This window comes from Bombina bombina, chromosome 7 (genome assembly GCF_027579735.1).
Source record: "Bombina bombina isolate aBomBom1 chromosome 7, aBomBom1.pri, whole genome shotgun sequence".
NCBI lineage: Eukaryota > Metazoa > Chordata > Amphibia > Anura > Bombinatoridae > Bombina > Bombina bombina.
The window spans coordinates 431,984,608-432,007,043 of NC_069505.1; the positions used below are offsets into that span (position 1 = coordinate 431,984,608).

Here is a 22,436-nt window from a genome sequence, read left to right on the forward strand (position 1 = left end):
GAAAATGGCTAATTTGGCCCAATTTGGACATTTCCCCTTAGGGGTGCACTCACTTTTGTTGCTAACAGTTAAGACATTAATGGCTGTGTGTTGAGTTATTTTTTGGAGACAGCAAATTTACACTGTTATACAGGCTGTACACTCACTACTTTACATTGTAGCAAAGTGTCATTTCTTCAGTGTTGTCACCCCCAAGGCCGAACATGCAGTGATCTGAGATGTCATCGCAGAAAATGCATCATGTCTGCAGAAAGAACAGGACACATGTTAGTGCTTTCACTTTGTAGTGCTGCTCCACATTAGAAAGTTCTATTCAAACAGAGCTGTGCTCTGGCTGCACTGTGTAAGTTTTCCTTAACACAGTGCATTGATTGTTGACAGGCTCTCAGAGATTTTTTCAAACCCTAGCCTTTCCCAGTCTGCAATGCGGTTTATTGTGAACGTAAGGCGTATGAGCATTGCATATTTTTTATTATTACATTTCTATGTTATAACAAGAGTAAAGGAAACAAATGTTATTCAAGAGACATTTTAAAATTTCTTTTTCTCTTGTAAGATCTATCGAGTCCACGGATTCATCCATACTTGTGGGATATTCTCCTTCCCTACAGGAAGTGGCAGAGAGAGCTCCCACAGCAGAGCTGTCTATATAGCTCCTCCCTTTGCTCCACCCCCCAGTCATTCTTTCTGCCTGCTTAACTGCTAGTAAGGGCAAAGAGGAGTGTGGTGACAAAAATGTTAGTTTTTATTTTCTCAAGCAAAAGTTTGTTATTTTAAATGGTACCGGTGTGTACTATTTACTCTCTGGCATAAAAGGGATGAAGATTTCTGCAAGGAGGATGATGATCTTAGCATTTTTGTAACTAAGATCCACTGCTGTTCTCACAAGGGCTGAAGAGTACAGGAAAACTTCAGTTGGGGGAACAGTTTGCAGGCTAAACTGCATTAAGGTATGTTCAGTCTATTTTTTTCTAGACAGACTGTGTTATTTCGAGAAAAGGCTGGCAATATCCCCATGAGGGAAAGGTAAGCTGTATTCAGTAAAAGAGAAATCCAAGCTTGCATAAAGGGCTCATAGTTACTGGTGACACTAATAGGAAAAAACGTTTTGGTTTAATTACAAATAAAACGTTTATGAGGGACTTTAAGGGGTCTTTGTGGCTTGTTTAAGGGTTATTAACCCACATGGCTAGTTAAAGAAACACTCTGTGGTGTTTTTTAGGCCCCATAACATCGAGTGAGGTGGGTGGGGCCTATTTTCAGTTGCACAGTTTATTTACCTCAGAAGCATCCAGCTACTTCTCCAGAGATTCCTGCTGTATTTGAGGGCTGTAAAGAGGTTCCCCCCCCCCCCCCACAAATCGTTCCTAAAAGGCAGGTAGGCGCCACAGCAGAGCTGTGGCAAGGTGCTGAACGTTATTTTACCGGTTTTAAAGTTTTTTCAATCCGTTTTTTATATTAAGGGGTTAATTGTTTATTTGCATAGTTGTGCAAAGTTACTAAGGCTTTATGATGCTACTGTAAAAATTTCGTTGTGTTTACTGCTTTTTTACACTGTTTTGTAGAGTTTGTGCAGCTTTTTTTCTCTTAAAGGCACAGTACCGTTTTTGTTTAAAGTGTTATTTACTTTGATTAAAGTGTTTTCCAAGCTTGCTTGTTACATTACTAGCCTGTTTAACATGTCTGACAACAAGGAGAATCCTTGTTCTATGTGTTTAGAAGCCATTGTGGAACCCCCTCTTAGAATGTGTCCCACTTGCACTGATGTGTCTATAAATTATAAAGAGCATATTTTAGCACTTAAAAATATTGCAATAGATGATTCTCAGTTAGAAGGAAATGAGGGTTTAGCATCTAGCTCTCCCCAAGTGTCACAACCAGTAACGCCCGCACAAGTGACGCCAAGTACCTCTAGTGCGTCTAATTCATTTACTTTACAAGACATGGCCACAGTTATGAATAAAACCCTCACAGAGGTTTTCTCTAAACTGCCTGGTTTACAAGGAAAGAGTGTCAGCTCTGGGTTAAGAACAAATGCTGAGCCGTCTGACGCTTTAGTAGCCGTATCCGATATACCCTCACAATGTTCTGAAGTTAGGGGTAAGTGATTTGTTATCTGAGGGAGAGATTTCTGATTCAGGAAAGACGCTCCCTCAGACAGATTCGGATAGGACGGCCTTTAAATTTAAGCTTGAACACCTCCGCTTATTGCTCAAGGAGGTATTGGCTACTCTAGACAATTGTGACCCTATAGTGGTCCCAGAGAAATTGTGTAAAATGGACAGATACTTAGAGGTTCCTGTTTACACTGATGTTTTTCCAGTCCCTAAGAGGATTGTGACTATTGTTACTAAGGAGTGGGATAGACCAGGTATTCTGTTCGCTCCCCTTCCTGTTTTTAAGAAAATGTTTCCCATATCTGACACCATACAGGACTCGTGGAGGGAGCTATTTCTACTATTGCTAAGCGTACAACTATACCTATCGAAGACAGTTGTGCTTTCAAATATCCTATGGATAAAAAATTAGAGGGTCTCCTGAAGAAAATTTTTGTTCATCAAGGTTTTCTTCTCCAACCTATTGCATGCATTGTTCCTGTAACTACTGCAGCTGCTTTCTGGTTTGAGGCTCTAGAAGAGGCTCTCCAGGTGGAGACTCCATTAGAGGATATTATGGATAGAATTAAGGCTCTTAAGTTGGCTAATTCTTTCATTACAGATGCCGCTTTCCAAATAGCTAAATTAGCGGCAAAGAATTCAGGTTTTGCCATTTTAGCACGCAGGGCGTTATGGCTTAAGTCCTGGTCTGCTGATGTGTCATCAAAATCTAAATTGTTGAACATCCCTTTCAAAGGAAAGACCCTATTCGGGCTTGCACTGAAAGAAATTATTTCAGACATCACTGGAGGGAAAGGCCATGCCCTCCCTCAGGATAAAACAAATAAGATGAGGACCAAACAAAATAATTTTCGTTCCTTTCGGAACTTCAAGGGTGGTCCCGCTTCAGCTTCCCCTGCAGCACAAGAGGGGAATTCTGTCCAATCCAAGTCAGTCTGTTGACCTAACCAGGCTTAGAACAAAGGTAAACAGGCCAAGAAGCCTGCTGCTGCCTCTAAGACAACATGAAGGGGTAGCCCCCAATCCGGGACCGGATCTAGTAGGGGGCAGACTCTCTCTCTTTGCTCAGGCTTGGGCAAGAGATGTTCACGATTCCTGGGCTTTAGAAATTGTGTCCCAAGGATATCTTCTGGACTTCAAAGACTCCCCCCCCCCCAGGGGGAGATTTCACATTTCTCAATTGTCTGCAAACCAGACAAAGAGAGAGGCGTTCTTACACTGTGTAGAAGACCTACATACCATGGGAGTGATTCGCCCAGTTCCAAGAGTGGAACAAGGGCTAGGTTTTTACTCCAACCTGTTTGTAGTTCCCAAAAAAAGAGGAAACTTTCAGACCAATCTTGGATCTCAAAATTCTAAACAAATTCCTCAGAGTACCATCTTTCAAGATGGAGACTATTCAGACTATTCTTCCTCTGATCCAGGAGGTTCAATATATGACTACCGTGGACTTAAAGGATGCGTATCTACACATCCCTATTCACAGAGATCATCAATTCCTCATATTCGCCTTTCTGGACAGGCATTACCAATTTGTGGCCCTTCCCTTCGGGTTGGCCACGGCTCCCAGAATTTTCACAAAGGTGCTAGGGTCCCTTGTGGCGGTTCTAAGACCACGGGGTATAGCAGTGGCGCCTTATCTAGACAACATCTTAATTCAGGCGTCGACTTTCCAACTAGCCAAGTCTCACACGGACATCGTGTTGGCTTTTCTGAGATCTCACGGGTGGAAGGTGAACATAAAAAAAGAGTTCTCTCGTCCCTCTCAAAAGAGTTTCCTTGCTAGGGACTCTGATAGACTTGGTAGAAATGAAAATATTTCTGCCGGAGGTCAGAAAATATAAACTTTTAATCACTTGCCGAGCTCTTCATTCCATTCCTCGGCCATCAATGGCTCACTGTATGGAGGTAATCGGACTTATGGTAGCGGCAATGGACATAGTTCCTTATGCCCGCCTACACCTCAGACCACTGCAACTATGCATGCTCAAACAGTGGAATGGGGATTATGCAGATTTATCTCCTCAACTGCATCTGGACCAAGAGACCAGAGATTCTCTTCTCTGGTGGTTGTCTCAGGACCACCTGTCTCAGGGAATATGTTTCCGCAGGCCAGCGTGGGTCATAGTAACGACAGATGCCAGCCTGCTAGGCTGGGGTGCAGTCTGGAAATCCCTGAAAGCACAGGGCTTATGGTCTCGGGTGGAATCTCTCTTCCCGATAAACATTCTAGTACTGAGAGCGATATTCAATGCGCTTCAGGCGTGGCCTCAGCTAGCTGCGGCCAAATTCATCAGATTTCAGTCGGACAACATCACGATTGTAGCCTATATCAATCATCAAGGAGGAACACAGAGTTCTCTAGCGATGATGGAGGTAACCAAAATTATCCTGCCATCTCTCGGGAATCCATATCCCAGGGGTAGAGAACTGGGAGGCGCATTTCCTAAGTCGTCAGACTTTTCATCCGGCGGAGTGGGAGCTCCATCCGGAGGTATTTGCCCAGCTGACTCAGCTATGGGGCACACCAGAATTGGATCTGATGGTGTCCCGACAGAACGCCAAACTTCCGCATTACAGGTCCAGGACCCGGGATCCCAGGCGGTACTGATAAATGCTCTAGCAGTGCCCTGGTCCTTCAATCTGGCTTATGTATTGCCACTGTTTCCTCTCATGCCATGTCTGGTTGCCAGAATCAAGCAGGAGTGAGCTTCAGTGATTCTGATAGCGCCTGCATGGCCACGCAGGACTTGGTATGCAGACCTTGTGGACATGTCATCTGTTCCACCGTGGACTCTGCCAATGAGGCAGGACCTTCTAATCCAAGGTCCGTTCAAGCATCCAAATCTAATTTCTGTGCGTCTGACTGCTTGGAGATTGAACGCCTGATTCTATCAAAGCGTGGTTTCTCTGAGTCGGTCATTGATACCCTGATTCAGGCTAGAAAGCCTGTCACCAGGAAAATCTATCATAAGATTTGACGCAAATATCTTTGTTGGTGTGAATCCAAGGGTTACTCATGGAGTAAGATTAGGATTCCTAGAATTTTGTCTTTTCTCCATGAAGGATTGGAGAAGGGATTATCAGATAGTTCCTTAAAGGGACAAATATCTACTTTGTCTATTCTTTTACACATACGTCTGGCAGATGTCCCAGACGTTCAAGCGTTTAGTCAGGCCTTGGTCAGGATCAAGCCTGTATTTAAACCTGCCATGGAGCCTAAACTTAGTTCTTAAAGTTCTTCAAGGGGTTCCGTTTGAACCTATGCATTCCATAGATATTAAGCTTCTATCTTGGAAAGTTTTGTTTTTAGTAGCTATCTCTTCGGCTCGAAGAGTTTCTGAGTTATCTACTTTACAGTGTGACTCACCTTATCTTATTTTCCATGCAGATAAGGTGGTTTTACGTACCAAACCTGGATTCCTTCCTAAGGTTGTTTCTAATAGGGATATCAATCAGGAAATTGTTGTACCTTCGCTGTGTCCTAATCCTTCTTCAAAGAAGGAACATCTGTTGCACAATCTTGATGTGGTTCGTGCTTTAAAGTTCTACTTACAAGCAACTAAAGATTTCCGTCAAACATCTTCATTGTTTGTTGTCTATTCTGGTAAGCGGAGAGGTCAAAAGGCTACGGCTACCTCTCTTTCTTTTTGGCTGCAAAGCATCATCCGTATGGCTTATGAGACTGCTGGCCAGCAGCCTCCTGAAAGAATTACTACTCATTCTACTAGAGCAGTGGCTTCCACATGGGCTTTTAAAAATGAGGCTTCTGTTGAACAGATTTGTAAGGCGGCGACTTGGTCTTCGCTTCATACTTTTTCCAAATTTTACAAATTCGATTCTTTTGCTTCTTCGGAGGCTATTTTTGGGAGAAAGGTTCTACAAGCAGTGGTGCCTTCCGTTTAAGGAACCTGTCTTGTCCCTCCCTTCATCCGTGTCCTAAAGCTTTGGTATTGGTATCCCACAAGTATGGATGAATCCGTGGACTCGATACATCTTACAAGAGAAAACAGAATTTATGCTTACCTGATAAATTTCTTTCTCTTGTGATGTATTGAGTCCACGGCCCGCCCTGTCTATTTAAGACAGGTAGTATATTTTTATTTAAAAAACTTCAGTCACCACTGCACCCTATAGTTTCTCCTTTTTCTTCCTAGCCTTCGGTCGAATGACTGGGGGGTGGAGCTAAGGGAGGAGCTATATAGACAGCTCTGCTGTGGGTGCTCTCTCTGCCACTTCCTGTAGGGAAGGAGACTATCCCACAAGTATGGATGAATCCATGGACTCGATACATCACAAGAGGTAAGCATAAATTCTGTTTTTTGTATGCAGCTAATTTGCAATGCAATTTTCAACTACTGCACTATATTATAAAACATTTAAAAATGGCTTTATTCTTCAGTTAACCAACACATTACAATTGAACTGGTGCCTTAGTGTAACTGCCTAATTTAAAATTGAATTTTATTTTAAAATTCACCTGCAGAACAATTTTTACAAGAAAAATCTCATTGCAGAAAGTGAAGGAAAGTTCTGCCTCTGGGGTTGTCACATGAAAAGATATAATAAAATATTTACAAAAATGTGAGGGGTGTACTCACTTTTGTGAGATACTGTGTGTGTACATGTATATATGTATGTATATGTGTGTGTGTACATGTGTATATATATGTGTGTGTATGTGTATATATATATATATATATATATATATTGTATGTGTGTGTACATGCGTGTATGTGTGTGTACATGTATATATGTGTGTGTACATGTATATATGTATGTATCTATGTGAAAGCCCTTTGAAGCCTTTTTTTCTCTAACACTCGAGACCTCATATCTTTGATTTCTAAAAACTTTTCTGCGCAATAATTGTTTCAAATTCTTTTCTTTAACAAGATACGATGAGTCCACGGATTTCATCCTTACTTATGGGATATCGCCTCCTGGTCAACAGGAGGAGGCAAAGAGCACCACAGCAGAGCTGTATATATAGCTCCTCCCTTCCCTCCCACTCCAGTCATTCTCTTTGCCTGTGTTAGAAATAGGAAGAGGTAAAGTGAGGTGTTAGTTTAGTTTCTTCAATCAAGAGTTTTTTATTTTTAAATGGTGCCAGTGAGTACTATTTTAATACAGGGTGTAGCCAGGACCTTCTCAGCCTCTTGTTAGCAGAGCTACAGGTGGCTTTAAAGCATTGGGAACTGGTGGGATTAATTTCTCACTGCGCCTCCAATACTGTATGCTGCCCTTCTTAATATGGTCTTAGCAATTCTAACTAAGGCCCTGTATGTCTCCACAGAATGACAAGAAGATACAGAAGACTTCTTCATAGCTGTGGGAAGATTCATGCTGTCGATCAGCACCAAGGTATGTGCAGCTCTTATTTTCTGGGACAGCCTTAACTCAGGAATCGCTGCAGTATTTATTTCTGTGACCCCTAATTTACCCAGGGCCTCCCTACAGGTGTTAAGGAGGATGTGGTGGGGGAGGATAGACAGGGACGCTCAGGACACATTTATGTGATATGTGGGAGCGCATATGGACTTTGGGCTGACGCTGGAGCTAATCATGACTGACCCTAGAAACGGAGCATGTCTCCGGTGTTTATGTGGATCAGGTGTGTGTATTACTTTCACTTTGCGGTACGCAGAGAAAGCACCTTTTTATTGTGGCCAAAGAACTCACTGGTCAAACAAGCGTGGGTGAGAGAGTCGAGACCGCATGGTTCTTACAACTGCGCTCGCAGCGACATACGGCTCACGGTTCTTGAGGGGAGACCCAATCAATAAGATACTAGGAGTTGGTGATTCCCACGCAGGGCGGAGTTTTTCTCCCGTGCTCTGGAAGGCGCGCAGCTATTTTCTGTAATACGCAGCGTGGGTGAGAGAGTGATCGGAGCTTCACTGTCTGCTGGGACTGCATGGTTTTATGATATAGGAAAGCAAGCGGTCTTATGCAGAGTATTTTGGAGCGGAGACAACTTCGAGGGGGCAGGTAGGCGCCTCAGCAGAGCTGTTGAGGCGGCAGAGGTATAGTTTAACGATCCGGTGTTAAAAGGGATTTACTTGCTCTTACATTTTATTTTCCTCTGATGTCTCCGGTTTAATTTGTGTGTGACGTCTGTAACTTTGGTTGTTAATTTTAAAGGCACAGCTGCACACTTTATTCAGAGGTCTTTATTTAACACATTAGTTGCAAGCCAAGACCAAGTCTGTTTTTGTTTATGCTAACATGGATATGAATGTTACATGTTCTCTATGTTTGAATGCAAATGTGGAACCTCCCGTTACTTTTTGTCCCTCGTGTACTGAGAGGGCTTTACAGTTCAGGGAGCAAATGTTTTTTGATAAAGATTTAAATAAGGCGGATGCTTCTAAAGGTTCTAACGATGAGCATCAGAGTATGCCACATCTTTCTCCCCAAGCGTCAAAGTCCCTAACGCCTACCCAGACACAGTCCAGTACCTCTGCAGTTTCAACTGCATTTACTCTAAAGGACATAGCAGCTGTTATGTCCTCTACACTTTCTGAAGCGTTGTCTGTCTTTCCTGTCCTGCAAGGCAAACGCAGAAGGACGACCTCGTGGCCAATATGACTTTGGATGCTTTAATAGCGAGGTCAGAAATGCCATTACAGGGATCAGAATTGGAGCCCTTATCTGAAGGTGAGCTTTCTGAATTGGATAGCACCCTGCTACCGACGGATTCAGAAGTAATGTCTTTCCGGTTTAAACTGGAACACCGTCTTTTATTGAAGGAGGTTTTGGTGACTCTGGACGACTGCGATTCAATTGTGATTCCTCCAGAAAAATTGAGTAAGTTGAACAGATATCTAGAAGTTCCTTCTTATTCAGATGTTTTTTCCAGTAACTTCAGAAATTATTGCTAAGGAATGGGAGAGACCAGGTATACCATTCTCTCTTTCTCCCGTTTTCAGGAAGATGTATCCCATAGCGGATTCTATCAGGAATTCTTGGCAGACGGTTCCTAAGGTGGAAGGTGCTATTTCCACTTTGGCAAAACGAACTACTATCCCTATTGAGGACAGTTGTGCTTTTAAGGACCAAAGAGGAAAAATTAGGCAGGCACAACTTGAAAAACCGCTTTGAATTGAAAACAGAAGGTGCTTTATTAGTATTCCATATAAAAGTTATACATGCAGACAGGCAAGGTGGACAAAAAGGTCTAACATGTTTCGCACCACCAGGGGTGCTTACTCATAGACTAATGTCTTTGTTTAAACTCCAACCCTTTATAGGGCAGGAAGCAGTCAGAATTAACCACTTCACGCCCCCAAAGGGAAAAAGAAGAATAAAAACAACTACAACCTGGTGTGACACTGAAGTTAGTTTGCCATAATACAAAAAAGTAGTATACTTAGATTAACTCTTCATTATAATAAAGCATAAAAGAAATGTATAGAAACCTATTGAGGATAGTTGTGCTTTTAAGGACCCTATGGATAAGAAATTAGAGGGTCTTCTTAAGAAACTCTATGTTCATCAAGGGTTACTTTTACAACCGGCAGCCTGCATCGTCACGGTTACCACGGCGGCTGCTTATTTGTTTGATGCTCTGGAGGAATCTCTTAAAACTGAGACTTCTTTGGAAGAGATACAGGATAGAATTAAAGCCCTTAAGTTGGCTAATTCTTTTGTGACAGACGCTTCTCTGCAAATTACTAAGTTGGCGGCTAAGAGCTCAGGATTCTCAATCTTAGCACATAGGGCCTTACGGCTGAAGTCCTGGTCTGCCAATGTGTCATCCAAAACTAAGCTTTTGGCTATCCCTTACAAGGGAAAGACCTTGTTTGGTCCTGACTTGAAATAAATTATTTCTGACATCACTGGAGGTAAGGGTCACCTTCTCCCTCAGGATAAGAAATCCAAACAGAGGGGTCGACAGAGTAATTTTCGTTCCTTTCGAAATTTCAAGGGAACTCCCCTCTTTCCCTTCCACTAAGCAGGATGGGGGCTATTCTCAACCCAAGTCCACGTGGAGGCTCAACCAGGCTTGGAACAAGGGCCAACAACCCAAAAAAACCTGTTGCTGCACCCAAGTCAGCATGAAGGGACGGCCCCCGATCCGGGACTGGATCTAGTAGGGGGGCAGACTATCTTTTTTCGTACAGGCTTGGATAAAAGACGTTCAAGATCCTTGGGCAATAGATATAGTATCTCAGGGATACAAACTGGAGTTCAGAAATTCTTCCCCCAGAGGAAGATTCCTTCTTTCTTGATTGTCTGTAGACCAGATAAAGAGAGAGGCGTTCTTACGCTGTGTAAGAGATCTATCCTCCATGGGAGTAATTTGTCCCGTTCCAATTCAGGGACAGGGGTTTTATTCAAATCTGTTTGTAGTAACCAAAAAAGAGAGAACTTTCAGACCTATCTTAGATCTCAAGAGTCTAAACAAGTTTCTCAGAGTTCCATCTTTCAAGATGGAAACTATTCGTACCATTCTTCCATTGATCCAGGAGGGTCAATTCATGACTACAGTGGATCTAAAGGATGCATATCTTCATGTTCCTATCCACAGATATAATCACATGTTCCTATCCACAGATATAATCACAAGTTCCTGAGGTTTGCCTTTCTGGACAAACATTTTCAGTTCGTGACTCTTCCTTTCGGTCTGGCCACGACACCCAGAATTTTCACAAAGGTTCTGGGGTCTCTGCTGGCAGTTCTAAGACCGCGGGGCATTGCAGTGGCGCCTTATCTGGAGGATATTCTGATCCAGGCGTCGTCTTATCAGCTAGCAAAGTCTCATACCGACATTGTTCTGTCCTTCCTGAGGACTCATGGGTGGAAGGTAAATCTGGAAAAGAGTTCACTAGTTGCACAGACAAGGGTTCCTTTCTTGGGAACTCTAAACGACTCTCTATCCATGAAAATATTTTTGACGGAGGTCAGAAAATTAAAGATTCTGAACACATGCCGAGCCCTTCAGACCAATCCTCGGCCGTCAGTGGCTCAGTGCATGGAGGTAATTGGATTGATGGTAGCGGCAATTGACATCATTCCATTTGCTCGTTTCCATCTCAGACCTCTGCAACTGAGCATGCTCAGACAGTGGAATGGAGATTATACAAATTTGTCTCCTCAAATAAATCTAGATCAGGAGACAAGGGACTCTCTTCTATGGTGGTTGTCGCTGGATCATCTATCCCATGGGACATGCTTTCGCCGACCCTCATGGGTGATAGTGACAAGGGATGCCAGCCTGTTAGGATGGGGAGCAGTCTGGAACTCCCTAAGGGCTCAGGGTGTATGGACTCAGGCGGAGTCTCTCCTTCCCATCAATATCCTCGAGTTGAGAGCAATATTCAATGTGCTTCGGGCTTGGCCTCAGTTGGCTTGGGCCCAATTCATCACATTCCAGTCGGACAACATAACGACGGTAGCTTACATCAATCATCTGGGGGAACAAGAAGTACCTTAGCTATGACAGAAGTAGCAGCATAATACAGTGGGCGGAGTCTCACTCTTGCCATCTGTCTGCGATCCACATCCCAGGGGTGGAAAACTGGGAAGCGGATTTTCTGAGCAGACAGACATTTCATCCGGGAGAGTGGGAACTCCATCCGGAAGTATTTTCCGACCTGATTCTCAGATGGGGAAGGCCGGAGTTGGATCTCATAGCATCTCGCCAGAATGCTAAGCTTCCGAGATATGGGTCCAGGTCCATGGATCCCCAGGCCGAGCTGATAGATGCCTTGGCAGTGTCTTGGTATTTTAGCCTAGCTTATGTGTTCCCTCCATTTGCTCTCCTTCCCCGGGTGATTGCTCGAGTCAAACAGGAGAGGGCATCGGTGATCCTCATCGCCCCTGCGTGGCCTAGCTGGACTTGGTATGCCGATCTGGTGGACATGTCATCTCAGCCACCGTTGAAACTCCCATTGAGGAAAAACCTTCTCATTCAGGGGCCCTTCCAGCATCCGAATCTAGTTTTTCTGCAGCTGACTGCATGGAGATTGAACGCTTAATTTTTGTCTAAGCTTGGGTTCTCTGAGGCGGTCATTGATACCTTGATCAGGCACGTAAACCTGTTACTAGAAGAATTTACCATAAGATATGGCGTAAATATCTTTATTGGTGCGTATCCAAGGGCTACTCTTGGAGCAGGGTTAGGATTCTAAGGATTTTATCTTTTCTCCAAGACGGATTGGAGAAAGGGTTGTCAGCAAGTTCCTTAAAAGGACAGATTTCTGCTTTATCTATTTTGTTGCACAAGCGTCTGGCAGATGTTCAATCTTTTTGTCAGGCTCTGACTAGAATCAGGCCTGTGTTTAGACCAATTGCTCCTCCTTGGAGTTTGAATTTAGTTCTTAATGTTCTTAAAGGGGTTCCGTTTGAACCTATGCATTCCATAGATATTAAGTTATTATCTTGGAAAGTTTAATTTTTGGTTGCTATTTATTTCATTCGGATAAGGTGGTGTTACGTACCAAACCTGGTTTTCTTCCTAAGGTTGTTTCAAATAAAAATATTAATCAGGAAATTGTTGTTCCTTCCTTGTGTCCTAATCCTTCTTATAAGAAGGAACGACTGTTACATAATTTGGACGTGGTCTGTGCCTTGAAGTTTTACTTACAGGCTACTAAGGATTTTCGTCAATCCTCTTCCCTGTTTGTTGTGTTTTCTGGGAAGCGTAGGGGTCAGAAAGCTACGGCTACCTCTTTCTCTTTGGCTGAAGAGTATCATCCGTTTTGCATATGAGACTGCTGGACAGCAGCCTCCTGATAGAATTACGGCTCATTCCACTAGGGCTGTGGCTTCCTCATGGGCATTCAAAAATGCTTCTGAACAGATTTGCAAAGCTGCAACTTGGTCTTCTCTTCACACTTTTTCCAAATTTTACAAATTTGATACTTTTGCTTCGTCCGAGGCTGTTTTTGGGAGGAAAGTTCTTCAAGCAGTGGTGCCTTCCGTTTAGGTTACCTGTCTTGTTCCTCCCTTTTCATCCATGTCCTATAGCTTTGGTATTGTGTCCCATAAGTAAGGATCAAATCCCTGGACTCATTGTATCTTGTAAAAGAAAAGGAAATGTATGCTTACCTGATAAATTTTGTTTCTTTTACAATACGATGAGTCCACGGCCCACCCTGTTTTTGTCTGACAGGTATTTTTATTTTTGTTAAACTTCAGTCACCTCAGCACCTTGGCTTTTCCTTTCTCTTCCTAACTTCGGTCGAATGACTGGAGTGGGAGGGAAGGGAGGAGCTATATATACAGCTCTGCTGTGGTGCTCTTTGCCTCCTCCTGTTGACCAGGAGGCAATATCACATAAGTAAGGATGAAATCCGTGGACTCATCGTATCGTAAAATAAACAAATTTATCAGGTAAGCATAAATTTCCTTTTTTTTTTGTGATTACAGAGATCTTTGGTCATGTTGGGTAAAAAGACAGATTTTATATATAACGAGACAAGGGGATTAGAGAGAGAGACAGCCTGTGCACTGCTAGTGAGACCGCATGAGACAAGGGGAAGAGAGAGAGAGACAGCCTGTGCACTGCTAGTGAGACCGCATGAGACAAGGGGAAGAGAGAGAGAGACTGCCTGTGCACTGCTAGTGAGACCGCATGAGACAAGGGGATTAGAGAGAGAGACAGCCTGTGCACTGCTAGTGAGACCGCATGAGACAAGGGGAAGAGAGAGAGAGACTGCCTGTGCACTGCTAGTGAGACCGCATGAGACAAGGGGAAGAGAGAGAGAGACTGCCTGTGCACTGCTAGTGAGACTGCATGAGACAAGGGGAAGAGAGAGAGTGACTGCCTGTGCACTGCTAGTGAGACCGCATGAGACAAGGGGAAGAGAGAGAGAGACAGCCTGTGCACTGCTAGTGAGACCGCATGAGACAAGGGGAAGAGAGAGAGAGACTGCCTGTGCACTGCTAGTGAGACTGCATGAGACAAGGGGAAGAGAGAGAGAGACAGCCTGTGCACTGCTAGTGAGACCGCATGAGACAAGGGGAAGAGAGAGTGTGACAGCCTGTGCACTGCTAGTGAGACCGCATGAGACAAGGGGAAGAGAGAGAGAGACTGCCTGTGCACTGCTAGTGAGACCGCATGAGACAAGGGGAAGAGAGAGAGAGACTGCCTGTGCACTGCTAGTGAGACTGCATGAGACAAGGGGAAGAGAGAGAGTGACTGCCTGTGCACTGCTAGTGAGACCGCATGAGACAAGGGGAAGAGAGAGAGAGACAGCCTGTGCACTGCTAGTGAGACCGCATGAGACAAGGGGAAGAGAGAGTGTGACAGCCTGTTCACTGCTAGTGAGACCGCATGAGACAAGGGGAAGAGAGAGTGTGACAGCCTGTGCACTGCTAGTTAGACCGCATGAGACAAGGGGAAGAGAGAGAGTGAGACAGCCTGTGCACTGCTAGTGAGACAGCCTGTGCACTGCTAGTGAGACAGCCTGTGCACTGCTAGTGAGACTGCATGAGACAAGGGGAAGAGAGAGAGTGAGACAGCCTGTGCACTGCTAGTGAGACAGCCTGTGCACTGCTAGTGAGACAGCCTGTGCACTGCTAGTGAGACTGCATGAGACAAGGGGAAGAGAGAGAGAGTCACTGCCTGTGCACTGCTAGTGAGATCTCAAAAGATAAGGTATAAGGGGAAGAGAATGAGTAAGCCTGTGATGGAGAGAATACATTTTTGTGCAGAGAAGGAAAAAGGTGACGGATACAGGAGAATGTGACAGAAATAGTGAGCACTAGCGATACGTTGGCTATTGGCGTCAGTGCAGATTTGTTTTTGTATAGAATTCATTCCCTTTGCTTTTAATGAAACAATAAAAATGTGATTGACCCATGAAGTTATTTAGGGCAGTGCTACAGACTAAGGTTTTGTGCTGCTGACTGCCTGGCATTAGACATCACGTTGTATCCCACTGTAACATTGTTCTTTTCGTCCTCAGGTGTCACATAGACGTTCTGGAGGATGAGGATGTTCTTTGACACATGGGTCCACTGAAATGGTTGGAGGGGGGACATGTCCCCAAAAAGAGTCACCCCAAATCCTCTGTCATCCTGCTCTCTTGTCACCATCTCGTTACCGACATTTCCATGACAGTGAGCGGCAACTTGTGGAGCGCTCCATACTCACCTTACAAGCCAGTGGCTTCTACTGGGGACCATTGCCCACAGCTGAGGCTCATGCCATGCTAGAGAGGGAGCCAGCTGGTACCTTTCTTGTGAGAGACAGTTCCCAGGGCGATCACCTATTCAGCATTAGTATCAAGATGGAGTCTGGGCCTGTTAGTGTGCGGATCCTGTTTCTGAAGGGTCGCTTCTGGTTGCGGGAACTCTTCTCAGAATGTCCTGTGAAGCTTCTGGAGCTTGCCGTGGATAGGTGCCGGCACACCCCTCTACGCTGCCATAATGGCGTTCCACTATTACTTACGAAGCCCCTTCGCAGGACACGGGTCCTCACCTTAAAGCAGATTTGCCGCAAATGCTTAGTGACTCACCATGGAACGGAGGGACTAGCCAGGCTTCCCATACAGCCGGCACTGCAGAAATACATAGATGATTTCCCATTTAAGATATGAAATTTCCTCTTCAGTGAGATGTTACCGAGGTTTACACCAGATGTTATCTTCTTGCTTATTTTGTAACTTAAACAGTGATGTCATGGAACATGCAGATACTATTGTACTTACAGTTGACTGTAAAGCACATACGGAGGGTGATCTCCTCTGTATCCATTCATATAACTAGTTTCAGCTTGTGCCACCTCCCAGTGACTCATCAAGCACCTTAAGTAGCTACTAGAGATTGTACGGCTAAACACATTCATTACAGTGAGAAGAATCCAGCTGTGTTTGTATCATATATGGTGCTCTATTCTTACCTGAATCAATATGAACTGCTTGTGTGTATATATATATATTTATATATATTTGTGTTAGACAATTAGGATTGAAAAGGAGCCAAAATGGCTGTTTTCTTAACTAAATATATATTTTTATATTGGATCTAATTTTTATAGTGGATGTTTCTTCTGTGGTCATAAACCGCTTATTCTTCAAAGTGTGTGTCCATAGTGTCACCCTGTTATTTAGTTTAATTTGCCTTGGGACAGGCATTAGATTGTAAGCTCTTTAGCCGTGGCTCCTGAAATGACTCTATACTGATCTTCAGTGTAGCATTACTAGTGACACTAGTGTGCAAGCTCACACAAGTACGTTTCTGGGGTATTTTTGTAGCAATAAGAAGCCATTTTCGATGTACATACGGTCATTCTGTGCTTGTGTGCGCGCATGTGGTCATGCAGTGCTTGTGTGCGCGCATGCGGTCATGCAGTGCTTCATGCAGTGCTTGTGTGCGGGCATGCGGTCATGGAGTGCTTGTGTGCGCGCATGCGGTCATGCAGTGCTTCATGCAGTGCTTGTGTGCGGGCATGCGGTCATGGAGTGCTTGTGTGCGCGCATGCGGTCATGGAGTGCTTGTGTGCGGGCATGCGGTCATGGAGTGCTTGTGTGCGCGCATGCGGTCATGGAGTGCTTGTGTGCGCGCATGCGGTCATGGAGTGCTTGTGTGCGCGCATGCGGTCATGGAGTGCTTGTGTGCGCGCATGCGGTCATGGAGTGCTTGTGTGCGCGCATGCGGTCATGGAGTGCTTGTGTGCGCGCATGCGGTCATGCAGTGCTTGTGTGCACGCATGCGGTCATGCAGTGCTTGTGTGCGCGCATGCGGTCATGCAGTGCTTGTGTGCGCGCATGCGGTCATGCAGTGCTTGTGTGCGCGCATGCGGTCATGCAGTGCTTGTGTGCACGCATGCGGTCATGCAGTGCTTGTGTGCGAGCATGCGGTCATGCAGTGCTTGTGTGCGCGCATGCGGTCATGCAGTGCTTGTGTGCGCGCATGCGGTCATGCAGTGTTTGTGTGTGCGTGCATGCAGTGCGTGTGTGTGCGCGCATGCGGTCATGCAGAGCTAGTTTGTGCGCGCATACGGTCATTCAGAGCTAGTGTGTGAGCGCATGCGGTCATGCAGAGCTAGTGTGTGCGCATGCGGTCATGCAGAGCTTGTGTGCTTTGTATATACAGTTAATGCCTGTGTGCTTTGTATATACAGATAATATAAACATGTGCATATACTTGGGATTAGTTTAGTTCCAACACCTGCTATATTAAAACAAAATTGCAACTCATTATCTTTGTGTGTGTGTGTACGTGTGCGTGAACGTGTGTGTGTACGTGTATTCTGTGTGTGTGTGTGTATGTATATATACAGTCGTATGCAAAAGTTTTGGCATCCCTGTCAATTTCCATGATTTTCATTTATAAATAATTGGGTGTTTGGATCAGCAATGTCATTTTGATCTATCAAATAACTGAAGGACACAGTAATATTTCAGTAGTAAAATTATGTTTATTGGATTAACAGAAAATGTGCAATATGCATCAAAACGAAATTAGACAGGTGCATAAATTTGGGCACCCCAACAGAAATATCGCAATAATATTTAGTAGAGCCTCCTTTAGCAGAAATAACAGCCTCTAAATGCTTCCTATAGCCTGTAATGAGTGTCTGGATTCTGGATGAAGGTATGTTGGACCATTCCTCCTTGCAAAACATCTCCAGTTCAGTTAGGTTTGATGGCTGCCAAGCATGGACAGCCCGCTTCAAATCAACCCACAGATTTTCAATAATATTCAGGTCTGGGACTGGGATTGGCCATTCCAGAATATTGTACTTGTTCCTCTGCATAAATGCCAGAGTAGATTTTGAGCAGTGTTTTGGGTCGTTGTCTTGTTGAAATATCCAGCCCCGGCGTAACTTCAACTTTGTGACTGATTCCTCAACATTATTCTCAAGTATCTGCTGATATTGAGTGAAATTCATGCGACCCTCAACTTTAACAAGATTCCCAGTACCGGCACTGGCCACACAGCCGCACAGCATGATGGAACATCCACCACATTTTACTGTGGCTAGCAAGTGTTTGTCTTGGAACGCTGTTTCTCCAACATAGGTGTGTCTGGTCCACGGCGTCATCCTTACTTGTGGGATATTCTCTTCCCCAACAGGAAATGGCAAAGAGCCCAGCAAAGCTGGTCACATGATCCCTCCTAGGCTCCGCCTACCCCAGTCATTCTCTTTGCCGTTGTACAGGCAACATCTCCACGGAGATGGCTTAGAGTTTTTTAGTGTTTAACTGTAGTTTTTATTATTCAATCAAGAGTTTGTTATTTTAAAATAGTGCTGGTATGTACTATTTACTCAGAAACAGAAAAGAGATGAAGATTTCTGTTTGTATGAGGAAAATGATTTTAGCAACCGTTACTAAAATCCATGGCTGTTCCACACAGGACTGTTGAGAGGAATTAACTTCAGTTGGGGGAACAGTGAGCAGTCTCTTGCTGCTTGAGGTATGACACATTCTAACAAGACGATGTAATGCTGGAAGCTGTCATTTTCCCTATGGGATCCGGTAAGCCATGTTTATTAAGATTGTAAATAAGGGCTTCACAAGGGCTTATTAAGACTGTAGACTTTTTCTGGGCTAAATCGATTCATTATTAACACATATTTAGCCTTGAGGAATCATTTAATCTGGGTATTTTGATAAGTTTATATCGGCAGGCACTTTTTTAGACACCTTTCTCTTTAGGGGCTTTCCCAAATCATAGGCAGAGCCTCATTTTCGCGCCGGTGTTGCGCACTTGTTTTTGAGAGGCATGACATGCAGTCGCATGTGTGAGGAGCTCTGATACATAGAAAAGACTTTCTGAAGGCGTCATTTGGTATCGTATTCCCCTTTGGGCTTGGTTGGGTCTCAGCAAAGCAGACACCAGGGACTGTAAAGGGGTTAAAGTTAAGAACGGCTCCGGTTCCGTTATTTTAAGGGTTAAAGCTTCCAAATTTGGGGTGCAATACTTTTAAGGCTTTAAGACACTGTGGTGAAATTTTGGTGAATTTTGAACAATTCCTTCATATTTTTTCGCAATTGCAGTAATAAAGTGTGTTCAGTTTAAAATTTAAAGTGACAGTAACGGTTTTATTTTAAAACGTTTTTTGTACTTTGTTATCAAGTTTATGCCTGTTTAACATGTCTGAACTACCAGATAGACTGTGTTCTGAATGTGGGGAAGCCAGAGTACCTTCTCATTTAAATAAATGTGATTTATGTGACAATGACAATGATGCCCAAGATGATTCCTCAAGTGAGGGGAGTAAGCATGGTACTGCATCATTCCCTCCTTCGTCTACACGAGTCTTGCCCACTCAGGAGGCCCCTAGTACATCTAGCGCGCCAATACTCCTTACTATGCAACAATTAACGGCTGTAATGGATAATTCTGTCAAAAACATTTTAGCCGAAATGCACACTTATCAGCGTAAGCGCGACTGCTCTGTTTTAGATACTGAAGAGCATGACGACGCTGATAATAATGGTTCTGAAGGGCCCCTAAACCAGTCTGATGGGGCCAGGGAGGTTTTGTCTGAGGGAGAAATTACTGATTCAGGGAACATTTCTCAACAAGCTGAACCTGATGTGATTACGTTTAAATTTAAGTTGGAACATCTCCGCATTCTGCTTAAGGAGGTATTATCCACTCTGGATGATTGTGACAAGTTGGTCATCCCAGAGAAACTATGTAAAATGGACAAGTTCCTAGAGGTCCCGGGGCTCCCAGAAGCTTTTCCTATACCCAAGCGGGTGGCGGACATTGTAAATAAAGAATGGGAAAGGCCCGGTATTCCTTTCGTCCCTCCCCCCATATTTAAAAAATTGTTTCCTATGGTCGACCCCAGAAAGGACTTATGGCAGACAGTCCCCAAGGTCGAGGGAGCGGTTTCCACTTTAAACAAACGCACCACTATACCCATAGAAGATAGTTGTGCTTTCAAAGATCCTATGGATAAAAAATTAGAAGGTTTACTTAAAAAGATGTTTGTTCAGCAGGGTTACCTTCTACAACCAATTTCATGCATTGTCCCTGTCGCTACAGCCGCGTGTTTCTGGTTCGATGAGCTGGTAAAGGCGGTCGATAGTGATTCTCCTCCTTATGAGGAGATTATGGACAGAATCAATGCTCTCAAATTGGCTAATTCTTTCACCCTAGACGCCACTTTGCAATTGGCTAGGTTAGCGGCTAAGAATTCTGGGTTTGCTATTGTGGCGCGCAGAGCGCTTTGGTTGAAATCTTGGTCAGCTGATGCGTCTTCCAAGAACAAGCTACTTAACATTCCTTTCAAGGGGAAAACGCTGTTTGGCCCTGACTTGAAAGAGATTATCTCTGATATCACTGGGGGTAAGGGCCATGCCCTTCCTCAGGATCGGCCTTTCAAGGCCAAAAATAAACCTAATTTTCGTCCCTTTCGTAGAAACGGACCAGCCCAAAGTGCTACGTCCTCTAAGCAAGAGGGTAATACTTCTCAAGCCAAGCCAGCTTGGAGACCAATGCAAGGCTGGAACAAGGGAAAGCAGGCCAAGAAACCTGCCACTGCTACCAAGACAGCATGAAATGTTGGCCCCCGATCCGGGACCGGATCTGGTGGGGGACAGACTCTCTCTCTTCGCTCGGGCTTGGGCAAGAGATGTTCTGGATCCTTGGGCGCTAGAAATAGTCTCCCAAGGTTATCTTCTGGAATTCAAGGGGCTTCCCCCAAGGGGGAGGTTCCACAGGTCTCAGTTGTCTTCAGACCACATAAAAAGACAGGCATTCTTACGTTGTGTAGAAGACCTGTTAAAAATGGGAGTGATTCATCCTGTTCCATTAGGAGAACAAGGGATGGGGTTCTACTCCAATCTGTTCATAGTTCCCAAAAAAGAGGGAACGTTCAGACCAATCTTAGATCTCAAGATCTTAAACAAGTTTCTCAAGGTTCCATCGTTCAAAATGGAAACCATTCGAACAATTCTTCCTTCCATCCAGGAAGGTCAATTCATGACCACGGTGGATTTAAAGGATGCGTATCTACATATTCCTATCCACAAGGAACATCATCGGTTCCTAAGGTTCGCATTCCTGGACAAGCATTACCAGTTCGTGGCGCTTCCTTTCGGATTAGCCACTGCTCCAAGGATTTTCACAAAGGTACTAGGGTCCCTTCTAGCTGTGCTAAGACCAAGGGGCATTGCTGTAGTACCTTACTTGGACGACATTCTGATTCAAGCGTCGTCCCTTCCTCAAGCAAAGGCTCACACGGACATTGTCCTGGCCTTTCTCAGATCTCACGGATGGAAAGTGAACGTGGAAAAGAGTTCTCTATCTCCGTCAACAAGGGTTCCCTTCTTGGGGACAATAATAGACTCCTTAGAAATGAGGATTTTTCTGACAGAGGCCAGAAAAACAAAACTTCTAGACTCTTGTCGGATACTTCATTCCGTTCCTCTTCCTTCCATAGCGCAGTGCATGGAAGTGATAGGTTTGATGGTAGCGGCAATGGACATAGTTCCTTTTGCGCGCATTCATCTAAGACCATTACAACTGTGCATGCTCAGTCAGTGGAATGGGGACTATACAAACTTGTCTCCGAGGATACAAGTAAATCAGAGGACCAGAGACTCACTCCGTTGGTGGCTGTCCCTGGACAACCTGTCACAAGGGATGACCTTCCGCAGACCAGAGTGGGTCATTGTCACGACCGACGCCAGTCTGATGGGCTGGGGCGCGGTCTGGGGATCCCTGAAAGCTCAGGGTCTTTGGTCTCGGGAAGAATCTCTTCTACCGATAAATATTCTGGAACTGAGAGCGATATTCAATGCTCTCAAGGCTTGGCCTCAGCTAGCGAGGGCCAAGTTCATACGGTTTCAATCAGACAACATGACAACTGTTGCGTACATCAACCATCAGGGGGGAACAAGGAGTTCCCTGGCGATGGAAGAAGTGACCAAAATCATTCTATGGGCGGAGTCTCACTCCTGCCACCTGTCTGCTATCCACATCCCAGGAGTGGAAAATTGGGAAGCGGATTTTCTGAGTCGTCAGACATTGCATCCGGGGGAGTGGGAACTCCATCCGGAAATCTTTGCCCAAGTCACTCAACTGTGGGGCATTCCAGTCATGGATCTGATGGCCTCTCGTCAGAACTTCAAAGTTCCTTGCTACGGGTCCAGATCCAGGGATCCCAAGGCGGCTCTAGTGGATGCACTAGTAGCACCTTGGACCTTCAAACTAGCTTATGTATTCCCGCCGTTTCCTCTCATCCCCAGGCTGGTAGCCAGGATCAATCAGGAAAGGGCGTCGGTGATCTTGATAGCTCCTGCGTGGCCACGCAGGACTTGGTATGCAGTTCTGGTGAATATGTCATCGGCTCCACCATGGAAGCTACCTTTGAGACGAGACCTTCTTGTTCAAGGTCCGTTC

The 22,436-nt window shown here is 44.7% G+C and overlaps 1 protein-coding gene across 1 annotated transcript in view; it reads left to right on the plus strand.

Moving 5' to 3' along the window:
- LOC128635970 (suppressor of cytokine signaling 1-like) overlaps positions 1-16,148 on the plus strand; it is a 41,703-nt gene extending 25,555 nt beyond the window's left edge. Inside the window, exon 2 of the mRNA XM_053689050.1 lies at positions 15,035-16,148. Within this exon, the coding sequence (XP_053545025.1) occupies positions 15,092-15,667 (576 nt within the window). The 5' untranslated portion in view covers positions 15,035-15,091 and the 3' untranslated portion in view covers positions 15,668-16,148. The remainder of the gene's footprint in view (positions 1-15,034) is intronic.
- Positions 16,149-22,436: the final 6,288 nt, after the last annotated feature.